Below are 12,701 nucleotides of genomic sequence, written 5' to 3' on the forward strand. Positions count from 1 at the left end.
ATAAATGGGGGACAGATAGATACTAGACTAATTATTTTGTTGTTGCAAGTCAGACTTTTTTTTTTTGCTTTCGGGCAACAAAGCTTCATTTATCAGTTTATGGATGCTCTAAATTGCTGTATTGTACTCAGGTGACCGTTAAGGCCCTTGGGCCTCTTGTTTAATTTGATGTAGTCATATTGTGAACATTTCCAGTTCATTACGAGAGTAGGGATGACCTCCAGGGGTTCATAACATTAGACATGAAACGTGAAGCAATCTTATCATCGATGCACTTTTATTTAATTTGATGTAGTTATATTGTGAACATTTCCAGTTCATTAAGAGAGTGGGGATGACCTCAAGGGGTTCATAACCTTAAACCATAAGATGTACATAACATAATAACACAAGACTCAAAATTATGTATAGTCAAATGGAAAAGTTTTTCTACATTTTTGGAGTCACATGATCATTTGTAATTTCAGGGACAGGGAACGGCTAGAGAGATTGGACCCCCCCCCCCCTGGAATTTGCAGAGTTATTTAAATAGGACTATATACTGATTTACAGAAGCAAATAAAAATGACTTTTGACGCCCTCCCCCTTTAAAAACGTGGACCCCACCATCATTGTTTTTATTTTGTTTTTTTTTTCCGGAAAAATTCCTGGATCTGTGCCTGTAAGTGAGTGTAATGTCGACAACGGGAGATAACTCTTCAGAATGTGAAATTCATCTATTTTGGCATCCGATGATGTTTGATCCTTTTTAAACTTTAAATTAACCATTTGCATTTCGGTTATTTTACCCCAATCTATACTTAAACTTGTATTTACGGACTGTCATAGGTCCTGTCAACTTCATGAAATATAATCCAATTAAAACACAAAATGAATTAATTTCTACTGTACACCACACTGCACCATGTGCAATGAAAAAAAATAATGGTAAAACTAGTACTAGTAGGGTGACGCAAGCCCAATGTGATGTAGAAATTTTCAAAAAGGTGTTCACATACATGTACACAGTACAAGAACAATTTTTAAATTATCATAACAAAGGATGTTTTAACATAACTTCGCTATTTAGGCCTATTTCCAAAAACAGGCAATTTGTCTGTGTGGGGTTTTTTCGGGGGAGGGGGGGGGGCAAAATTGATTGTGTATGGCTTTTCATGGAGGTTTTTGCCTAATCAAATACAAAAAAAAAGTTTGCACATTTTGAAAAATTCATCAGAACGCTTTGTAATAAAATAATACTATTTGTTGTTGAGAAAATAAATTCAAAAAGTTCCAATTATGGGCCAAAAATTTATATCCCCCTTTTATCAAAACCTAATTCACATCATTAATTATGTTATTTCAAACTGGTAATGAATTAAGTAAAGGAAATACCTATAAGAGGTTCATAGATCACATGGTCTTCTGAGCATTTTATGATTGCGAATTGACGAATACATTTACTGTGTAAATTATAGAATTATTATGACTTTTTCCTTGGTAAGCCCAATATGAAGGAGTGTGCATTTAGATGCAAACACCTTAGTGCGGGTATTACTGTCTCATGACAGCATCTAGTTATATAATACAAGTGAAAAAAATCGAATGTTGCGCTGTTTGATATGCCAGCGATTTACAAAAGCACAGTGCGTATATTAGACCTGTGCTTAAACGTTTTCATTCACATCAAATAGCTGATTTGGTTTAAACCATATTTTATTTTAAATTTGCAAGCATACAGTTCTGTATTAAGTGAAGATCAAACAGGATTTAGAAACAAGTTCGAACTTATCTGTCTCCTGAAATTATGAATTATGATCAACGAAAGTATAAGAATAATTAAAACCAATGCTTGCGTTTCAGGTGACAAAAAGTGTTTTTTTTTTTGTTACTGTATTGGAGTGAATATATTTTTTATTCAAACTTTAAGTATTTTGAGTTTGGTGACACGGAACAGGATGGACGTCTTATCCGCTCTCGTGTTTTTTTGACAGTTTTCACCAAAAATTCCATTTCTACACACTTAAAAACTGATATAAGTGGCGCAGGAGAGTTTTTGGTTTGTGTATATATGTTTGGATTTGAATATTTATTTTCTTTTTTGTGGATTTTCCAATATACCTGATCATTTACCTGGTGAATCTTGGTGAACACTCTTCACCCCCTGATCACTGTACAGTGAGGTTTAAACTCCGTCATGGGTGATCGGATAGAGGAACGTACGATTAAACCGTTATATTTAAAGGACTCCGAAATTCAATGCTCTGATAATGGCAGAATAACGGATTTCGATTTAATGGATTGTATCACGAAAGTGGTCGGAAATTCCTTACACTGTCTACAACTTGACCGGAACTTGTGGAGAGTATACCTCAGTGATAGTGCCAGTAGAGAAAAGCTTTTGACGGAAGGAATACATATTCAAAACATTTCTATTTCTTTCTTTGATACCAATCCCTACTCCTCAGGCAATCATAGTACCACAGAAAAAACTTTAAAAATCAGGCTGTGCGGTCTTCCCCTATCTGTAGACGATTCAGCTGTCCTTGAATTACTTGAAAAACTTGAAGTCAAGCCTAAAAGTAATATTCTCTACGAGAAAATTCGCCATCCGGTTACAAATAGGATGACGAGTGTACTTAACGGGAATCGGTTTATATGCATAGATCCTCTACCTGAGGAAAAGTACCTACCCAGGATCAACTACTGTGCAGGTCTGCGCTGCCAGATATTCCATTACGGTCAGCCTAAATCCCAGACGAAACTCACTTGCACAAAATGTTGGGCTACAGACCATACTAGAAGATACTGTAATAACGCCCCACGTTGTAAAGTGTGCAAACAGGAAGGACACCAGCCAGGGGATGAAAAGTGTACGTGTTATGAGGTTCAAGAAAACGTAATTGCTTTTAATGGAGAAGACAACGTTCTCTCTAATTTTTTCCCCTGCGAAATAAATATTTATGGGACATCTCACAAATCAGCGGAACATGCTTTCCAATACGCAAAGGCCGTTAGATGTGGCGATCTCGAGACAGCAAAAATGGTTCAGGAGGCCAAAGATGCCCTATCTGCCAAAAGGTTTGGTGACAAGGTCAAACCTAACGATCAGTGGTCTGAGACCATGGAAGCGGTCATGACCGAAATAATTGAAAATAAATGCGTACAAGTCCAAATGTTTCGGGAAAAATTGAGATCGGTAAAGAAAGACATTATTTTCGCCGAATCAACCTACAGCGACATATGGGGCACAGGTTTGGATAAAAAAGGTACGGAGAACACCAAAATGGATTCCTGGCCTGGAAAAAATTTGCTGGGGAAAATCATCAATAAGATCGGCAAAAAAGTACGGAAACGTAAAAAAAGCGACCAATGGAGCAAACCGAAGCAGAAACAAAAACCGAAAGTCAACTCCAAACAAAGGGACATTGCACAGATGTTACATGCTTTAAGAAATCAATCGGATTCTGAATCCATGTCAGGTTTTTCATCGGACTCTGATTCGGACGACCCGGCTAAGAAGGACAAATAAAGCAAAAACTGTGTAATGCTTGAATATCACAGGACTTTGATTCTCGATCAGCGGACTGGAATGAAATATAACGGTATCTTTTTCTATAACAAATTTAAGCATTTTAAGACTATCTCTTATGGAAAAGTTAGAATTTATCTCATTTAATGTAAGGGGGTTAAATACTCCTGAAAAAAGACGAAAAATTTATTCATGGTTGAAAGAATGTAACATAGATATTATTTTGTTGCAAGAAACGCATTTTGTAGAAAAAAATGAATCTATGTATAATTTAAACTGGAAAGGAAAAACATTTCACGCATATAGCGACTCATCATTTAGTAGAGGCGTGTCTGTTCTATTTAATGAAAAATTAGATGTAAACATAATAAATGTCAAAAAATCTATTGATGGTAGGAAAATTTTGATAAATCTTGAAGCTAACGGTAATATTTTTACAATAGTAAATATATATGCTCCTAATGAAATTAAGAAGAGGTGTGAATTTTTAAAAAAAACTTAAATATTTTATTTCAAAAAGTTGTGTCAACGAAAATATTATACTATGTGGAGACTTTAATTGCCAGTTGAGCAATAATGCTGACAAAAGTGTAAATTATTTAAAAGATTTGATAAGACATTATAATATGGATGATATATGGGCAAAACAAAATCCGGGTATGTCAGGTTTCACTTGGTGTGATGCAAAAAATGACCCTAAAAGTAGAATAGATTATGTTTTTATAAACGATTCTTTTTATTATAGCATAGCAGATATTAAGGTTAGAAAAATTCCAGGTTCCCATTCAAACGGAAGTCGAATGAGTGACCATAGATACTTAAAATTCAGTTTTGATGTTAATAAAACGAAAAAAGGTCCCGGATATTGGAAACTTAATGTTTCCTATCTCGATGATGAAAAATACAAAAAAGGAATTTCAGATATTATTCATAGTATAGATTCCTCTTTAAGCCCTATAATGACATGGGAGTTGATTAAACGAAAGGTTAAAGAGTTCTCTATTTATTTTGCAAAAAATGAACAAAAATCAATTAAACAAAAGATAAGATCAATAGAACGCGAAATAGAAGATATAGAAGAAGGAAATGTTGATAATTTTGATTACAAAAGATTGAAAACTTTAGAAGCGGAACTGGATGCTATATACGACAAAAAATCTAAAGGTGCACAGATAAGATCTAAAATTAAATGGATCGAGGAGGGGGAGAAAAACTCAAAATATTTTTTAAATTTAGAAAAGCGCAACCAATCCTCAAACATAATTAAAGAAATAAAAACAAGAGAAGGGAATAAAATCAGTAAAACTAATGCCATTTTAGGTGAAATGTACTCTCTCTATAGTGATCTTTACACGAGTAAAGACATTTCAAACGAAAAAATTGAAAAATATTTATCAGAGATAGAAGATATCCCTAAATTAAGTGAAGAAGATAAAATATTACTAGAAGAATTTCCAACATATGAGGAGTGTAAGGAAGCTGTTGATAACATGAAAAAAGAAAAATCACCTGGACTAGATGGCCTCCCTTGTGAATTTTATCAATGTTTTTGGGGAAAAATTGGGCCCTTTTTTTATAAAGCCCTTAAAGATATATTTGATAAAGGTGAATTGTCTTACTCACAAAAACTTTCTGTTATATCACTGATTTATAAAAAGGGGGAAAAAATAATTTAAAAAATTATAGACCGATTAGTTTAACGAACACAGATTACAAAATTATTGCCTTTGTCTTTGCAAAAAGATTACAAAATATATTATCTAAGTTAATTAACGAAAATCAAACTGCATACATAAAAGGAAGATATATCGGCGAAAATGCTAGATTAGTACTTGACGTCTTCGAATACTGTGAAAAAGAAAATTCAGATGGTATATTACTTTTCTTAGACTTTGAAAAAGCTTTTGACTCGGTTGAATGGAATTTTCTTTTTCAAGTCTTACAAAAATTTAATATTGGCAATAGTTTTATAAAGTGGGCAAAAATTTTATATACAAGCCCAATGTTTAAAATGAAAAACAATGGCTGGCTTTCTAAAACCTGCGAAATGACAAGAGGCATTAGGCAAGGATGTCCTATTTCCGCTCTCTTGTACCTCTTTGTCGCAGAAATTTTGGCTATTAAGATAAAATGTGATAAGGACATCAAAGGCATAACAATCAATAATTGCGAAATTAAAAACATCCAACATGCGGACGACTTAACTGTAGCTTTAAAAGACGAAATGTCAATGAAGCGCACTCTAGATAAATTACAAGAATTTTGTGAACATGCGGGATCAAAAGTAAACATACATAAAACAGAATGCATTTTGTTAGGGGAACTAAAAAAGATGTATAATGAACTCCACGGCATAAAAATCACGAATAAAGCAGTAAGATGCTTAGGAATCTTCATTGGACACGACAAGGAAGAATGTTACACTAAAAACTGGATGAAAATTTATCACGATATTGAAAAACTTTTTGAATCCTGGAAAAGAAGAAAACTTACGTTATTTGGTAAATCATGTATAGTAAAGACACTTGCGATATCTAAACTTACATATGTTGCTTCAATACTTAGTCTTCCTGATATTGCTTACATGAAAAAAATACAACGTCTAATTTATAACTTTATTTGGGATAAAAATGAACGAATTAAACGAAACACGCTAATAGGTAGAATTTCAAAAGGTGGCCTCTCAATTGTTGATATTGAATGTAAATTAAAAGCTTTAAAAGCGGCTTGGGTACCTAGGTTGTTAAGAAAAAAAGGTATTTTGTACAACATTTTTGATGGCTATTGTAAAAAATTAAATTTTGATGCTCCCTATGCGTTAAGTTTCTCCGATAGAAAGAAAGAAAATATAGAGAAACTACCTATTTTCTATCAACAAATGTTATGTTGCTTCAATGATTGTAAGCCTTATTCTTTGAACAAAATCTCTTCCGATAATATTCTTCAACAGCCGATATGGAACAATTGTAACTTTGTTTATAGAGGAAATACATTATTTTTTAAAAATTGGATAGTCAGTGGGATTTTACATGTTAAGGATTTGTTTGACGATGATGGTAATTTCAAATCATTGTCAGATTTTTCGAAGGGTATAAAAAACAAGTCAAACTGGTTGTGTGAATATAAAATTCTTACTTCTGTTTTCAAACCTTTACTACGAAAGTATGATTTTTCAAATTGTAAGTTTGTGAACATACGTTACAGAAATTATTTTCTATTCTACACAGGATATGTTAATGTCTTAGATCAAAGATGCAGATTTTTCTATGAAAATTTTGTACACAAGAAATTTTGTAAACCGTGCTATCAAACAGTTTTAAACAAAGAGTTCAGTGTTGAACCTGTAGAATGGAAAAATATATATCAATGTAAATTATACGACATACCCGATAGACAACTTACAGAATTCAACTATAAACTTTTAAACAATATTCTCTGTAATAATTTCTATCTCAGTAAATGGAAAAAAGAAACGAACAGCCAATGCAAATTATGCCATGTGAACGAAACTTCAAAACATCTCATTTTTGAATGTAAAAATGTTATTGAAATATGGAACAGATTAAGTTCTTATCTGAAAATAGATATCAAATGGAAACATGTAATGATTGGATTTAGTTCTGAGCGTAATAGAAAAATTGTATCACTCAATACACTCATCTCTTATGTTGCCTATAGAATTTACAAATATAAGATGAACTGTCGACTACATTCCTTGGATGAAACTAGCTACAACATTTTTAATCATGTTAAATATTCAATAATTTTCTATGCTTCCATTCTGAAAAATTTGAACTCTCTTGTAGACTACAGGCTTTTTAAAGATTTTGCCTAAAATATTTTCGAATGCATGTTTCAATTGCTTTACATTGTATTAAGTCAATATTGTCATATTATCTTAAGTTCGTAATGTAACTTGTTCTAAATATGTTATATATATATTTCTATGTTTGTTTTTATTAAGAAATAAAAATAAAATATGAAAAAAAAAAAAAAAACAAAACAAAAAAAAAAAACTTTAAGTATTTTGACAAATAACACTTCGTGCAATTCCTTTTCTCATCGTCAATCTATACTTGGATTTTGCAGGCTACGGTAAAATATGTTTTGTCGAATCTGTGGCTACTAGTAATTAATTACAACGAACGCCCTCCTTCATTAACCTGCGCATTCCTTTTTTTGTCGCCTGTAGAGCAGCGTGACATTAGGGATCACTTTACCTGGCGTCTGTCTGCTTGTCTGTCCGTCTGTCATACCTTTTATCTCGAGAACTGTAAGAGGTATGGATTTGATATTTTGCATATATATTGCTTGGCACTATGGCTTTTGTAAATTACCATGGTTACCAACCTCGTCACCCTTGGCTTTGACCTTTGACCTAGTTTAACAAGTAGTACCTAGTGCCAGTATACAGCATATTTTTGAAATTTTAAGGATATCTACTGTTGTTCATAAAACATAATAAAAAATACCAACGTTACAATCCACATGTTTTTGACCTACTTTGCAAAAAAGGACCTCACAGTGTGTGTGATTTTTTTAGCTCACCTGAGCCGAAGGCTCAAGTGAGCTTTTCTGATCAAAATTTGTCCTTTGTCTGTCGTTGTCGTTGTAAACTTTTCACATTTTCATCTTCTCCAGATCTACTGGGCCAATTTCAACCAAACTTGGCAGAGAGTATCCTTGGGTGAAGGGGATTTAAGTTTGTTCAAATGAAGGGCCAGTCCCTCTTCCAAGGGGAGATAATTAAGAAAAAGCAAAAAATTAATGGCATTATTGAAAAATCTTCTTTTTAAGAACCAATGGGCCAGGAAAGATGAAAGTCATGTGGAATCATTTTCAGGTAGTGTAGATTCAAGTTTGTTCAAATCATGACCGCCGGGGGTAGGATGGGGCCACAATAGACGATCAAAGTTTAACATAGTAATATATAGGAAAAATCTTCAAAATTCTTCTTCTCAAGAACAGCAAAGGCGTGATTGGTCGTATTTATGTGAAAGCATCCTCAGGTAGTGTAAATTCAGGTTTGTTAAAATCATGTCCTCCGGGGGTAGGGTGGGGCCACAATTGACGATCAAAGTTTTACATAGGAATACATAGGAAAAATCTTTAAAAAATCTTCTTCTCAAGAACAGCAAAGCAATGATTGGTGATATTTATATTGAGGCATCCTCGAGCTCAGGTCGTGTAGAATCAAGTTTGTTCAAATCATGACCCCCGGGAGTAGGGTTGAGCCACAATGGACGATCAAACTTTAACATAGGAGTATACTAGTATAGGGAAAAGCTTTCCAATACTAAACTGATTTTTGCTTTTTTCCTAGCCACAGTGCTCAGGTGAGCGATGTGGCCCCTGGGCCTCTTGTTTATTTTAAGAAGCAGGTTTTTATTATCAGGATTTATAAATGTTTATGAACTCATGATACTGTACTTTGAAATTGTATGGTATTCAGATACCACAGAAACTTGTGTCTCAATGTTATTAAAATACACCGGGATCGGTATTCCACAATGGATCGTTTAGACTGAAAATTGCATTAAAGACAGACTGAAATCTCTTTTGGATGATTGTTGAAAACATTCATTAATAAATTGTTAAATACATGTAATTATTTCTAATAATTTCAACTTATTCATTTGTAGGTCAGGGGATATATATTCTCTTTGATTAACAGAGCCTATCTCAGTCTTATACCATCCGTGAATGTTTTGTTTTTCTTTGAAGGTAATTGCATGATCTATTACAGTGTATTTTGTAGATAATAAATAGCTGACCATTCTTAGATCTATTTACATATTTAATGAAGCTACAAAGCTGGCGACACATGCGTTCCTTGGAACACTCAAAATAGTAAATAGTAATGCATGTATAATACTTCAAACTGATTTTAGTTTCTTTTCATTAGGTTTCGTCTCATTTCGTGTCATTGGTTTTGTTTCGATTTTGTTTTACAGTTTACAGTACCCTTCGGGGACAACCCCCCTCCCCCTAAGTTCCTACTTGCGTAATTTACACCGTTGTAAAACATGAGAGAAATACTAATGCTAGCAAAATTTTGGCATATTGGAGTTTGACCTACTTTAATTTTGGCTTAACTATTGAACGGCTGGTGCTAGGGATTTTATATTTCACAGATGTATTCCTGGTGAACAGTTTTTTTTTTCTTTGGGTACCAACATTCTTCACCTCTTGACCTTGGAGGTTGACTTGCAGTTGAGAAACTTTACCTTTTGAGAAACCTTCGCCATAGACTGCCATACGGGTGCATTTGTGTTTCACAAACACTCCTTGTTACTAATAAAAACGTCTAATATATATTTTATGTATGATATTGTCATTATTTTTATTTTTTCCTTGTCACTTTTATACCAGTATAACAGTTGATGTCTTTTAGCAAAATCTTCTCTGTACAAGGTCTTATATGGCGATGCATTAAAACTGTACTAAACCGATTGATTTCGAGCTGATTTGCTCGGTAATGATGAGTAGTTAGCCTACGTTAATAAATCATTAATTCACGTCGAAACTTTCCAGTGCTCAGGGCTTAGAGAGTTTAAAATATAAAGACACTGTGTTTAACTGTGACACTGTGGGCTGAGGCACGTATAAAAGTTTTCATGATTACAATGAGCAGTAAGCACTCTACCAAAACTTATGAAATTTATGTTCAACAGGTCTAAGGTTAACATATCATGTTGGGGATATTTTGGTTATACTTGTACCATTTTCCCAAAATCTACTATTAATAAACTAGGAACAAGCTTTCCAATATGATAGGGAACATAAAGTTCTCACCAAAATCCTGTCACATAAGTCCAGAGCCACAGTAATAGATTGGGCTTATCTGGTCATGTCGAGAAACTGTTAAAACTCGAGTGATTCTCAAAGACCCATGGTCTCTTGTATGAAGAGTATTCAAGAAAAAAAGAATGCACTGTCTGTGATACACTGAAATCTTTTAAGACCCATACATCTCCTTTTTTTAGATGCTAGAGTCGGATAGAGAAGCTGACTACGGCGAAGAAATTACATCAGCGAAAGGTTTAGCTAATACGGATAAAACGGGTATCAATAAAAAACAACTCTTCGTGAAACAATGGGGAGAAAAACCGTTTCTTGGAAGAAAACAGCCAACATATCCTGTCAAAAGTAATCCAAAGAAGAAAGTTCCATGTCCTGACTGCACATCTTATGAAAAAAAGGCCCCAGCTTCTGATGTATCCTCGTCTACAGCACAGGTAGTTCATATCCCACGCCAAAACAGTCACAAGAGTCCTAAACTTCCAACAGAGAGGTCTACACTTCCTTCTCCCGCAAAAAAAATTAATGACATCTGCAAAGATAATACTGTTGGTAAAACGGCTGAAGACAACGTTGAATTTTCTCAAGAATATAGAGACAAAAAGAAGGTAAACAGCCTATCTTATCCGCTAAGTAATGAAGTAGGTAATGAAGTATTTCATTCGCCAACTAAATCAAAGCCAGGAGTTAAATTGGGAAAACATAGTTTTATTTTCCTAAAATCAACGAAAAGTGACAAGAGTAAAAGTATTATTTTGACCTTTGGTGCGAGTAAAGATGCATATATGCCACACTTAGAAAAAGGAGCTACAAATTCATCAAGTACTAGTAACATGCAAGAGTACAGTGCAGTGTTTAGAAAAGTGGTATGTACGAGGTTGTTGGAAAAGTTCGCGGAAACATTGATTTACGGAAATTTTATTGTGTACTTTGAAGAATGACGTATGTCTGATTTAATCCTTATCTTTTGTTTATAAGTATGTAAAAAATCAGGTACATTTGCTAAAATTTTGAAAATATACAATCATTTTTACTGTGCTGTCATAGGATTCAAGGAGCAGTCACTTGACGAGTTGATGTAGGTGACGTGACAACCTGGGTCGAAATTTGTTAAGTTTTTAGCTCACCTGAGATGAAAGCTCAAGTGAGCTTTTCTGATCACATTTTGTCCGTCGTCCGTCTGTCTGTCCGTCCGTCCGTCTGTAAACTTTTCACATTTTCGACTTCTTCTCCAGAACTACTGGACCAATTTTAACCAAACTTGCCACAAAGCATACTTGGGTAAAGGGGATTCAAATTTGTTCAAATGAAGGGCCATGCCTTCTTTCAGGGGAGATAATTAAGAATTTATGAAAATTTGGTGGTATCTATTAAAAATCTTCTTCTCAAGAACCAATGGGCTGAAAAACTTGAAACTTACGTGAAACCTTCATTACATAGTGTAAATTCAAATTTGTACAAATCATGAACCCCGGAGTAGGGTGGGGCAACTATGGGGGGTCAAATTTTTAAATAGGAATATATAGGAAAAATCTTTAAAAATCTTCTTCTTAAGAACAACAAAGCCACAATTAGTCATATTGATGTAGAATCATCCTCAGGTAGTGTAGATTCAAGCTTGTACAAATCTTGACCCCCCCCCAGGGTAGGGTGGGCCACAATGGGGGATCAAAGTTTTACATAGAAATATATAGAAAAAAATCTTTAAAAATCTTCTTCTCAAGAACAACAAAGCCACAATTAGTCATATTGATAATGAATCATCCTCAGGTAGTATAGATTCAAGTTTGGTCGAATCATGACCCCCGGGGGTAGGGTGGGGCCATAATGGGGGATCAAAGTTCTGCATAAAAATATATAGGAAAATCTTGAAAAATCTTTTTGTCAAAAAGAACAAAGCCACTATTAGTCATATTGATAATGAATCATCCTCAGGTACTGTAGATTCAAGTTTGTACAAATCATGACCCCCGGGGGGTAGGGTGGAGCCACAATGGGGGATCAAAGTTTAACATTAATACATATGTGAAAAAATCTTTAAAAATCTTCTTCTTAAGAACAACAAAGCCATAATTAGTCATATTAATATGGAAGCATCCTTATCAGGTAAAGTAGATTCAAGTTTGTTCAAATCATGACTCCTGGGGGTAGGTTGGGGCCACAATTGGGGATCAAAGTTTACATAGGAATATATAGAAAAAAAATCTTGAAAATCTTCTTCTCCAGAACAACAAAGCCACAACAAAGCCACAATTAGTCATATTGATATGGAATCATCCTCGGGTAGTATAGATTCAAGTTTGTTCAAGGCATTCTCCAGTAGTAGGGTGGGGCCATAATGGGGGATCAAAGTTTTACAAAAGAACATATCCATGTTTAAGAAATATCT

At 34.1% G+C, this 12,701-nt stretch overlaps 1 protein-coding gene across 1 annotated transcript in view; it reads left to right on the plus strand.

Annotated features, from left to right (window-relative positions):
• LOC133206149 (serine/threonine-protein kinase MARK2-like) overlaps positions 1 to 12,701 on the plus strand; it is a 271,416-nt gene that overhangs the window by 229,861 nt on the left and 28,854 nt on the right. The window contains exon 10 of the mRNA XM_061342081.1: positions 10,498 to 10,920. Coding sequence (XP_061198065.1) covers positions 10,498 to 10,920 — 423 coding nt within the window. The remainder of the gene's footprint in view (positions 1 to 10,497; positions 10,921 to 12,701) is intronic.

This window comes from Saccostrea echinata, unplaced genomic scaffold (assembly GCF_033153115.1).
Source record: "Saccostrea echinata isolate AGI-Se365-2 ecotype Australia unplaced genomic scaffold, CSIRO_AGI_Sech_v1 ptg000054l, whole genome shotgun sequence".
NCBI lineage: Eukaryota > Metazoa > Mollusca > Bivalvia > Ostreida > Ostreidae > Saccostrea > Saccostrea echinata.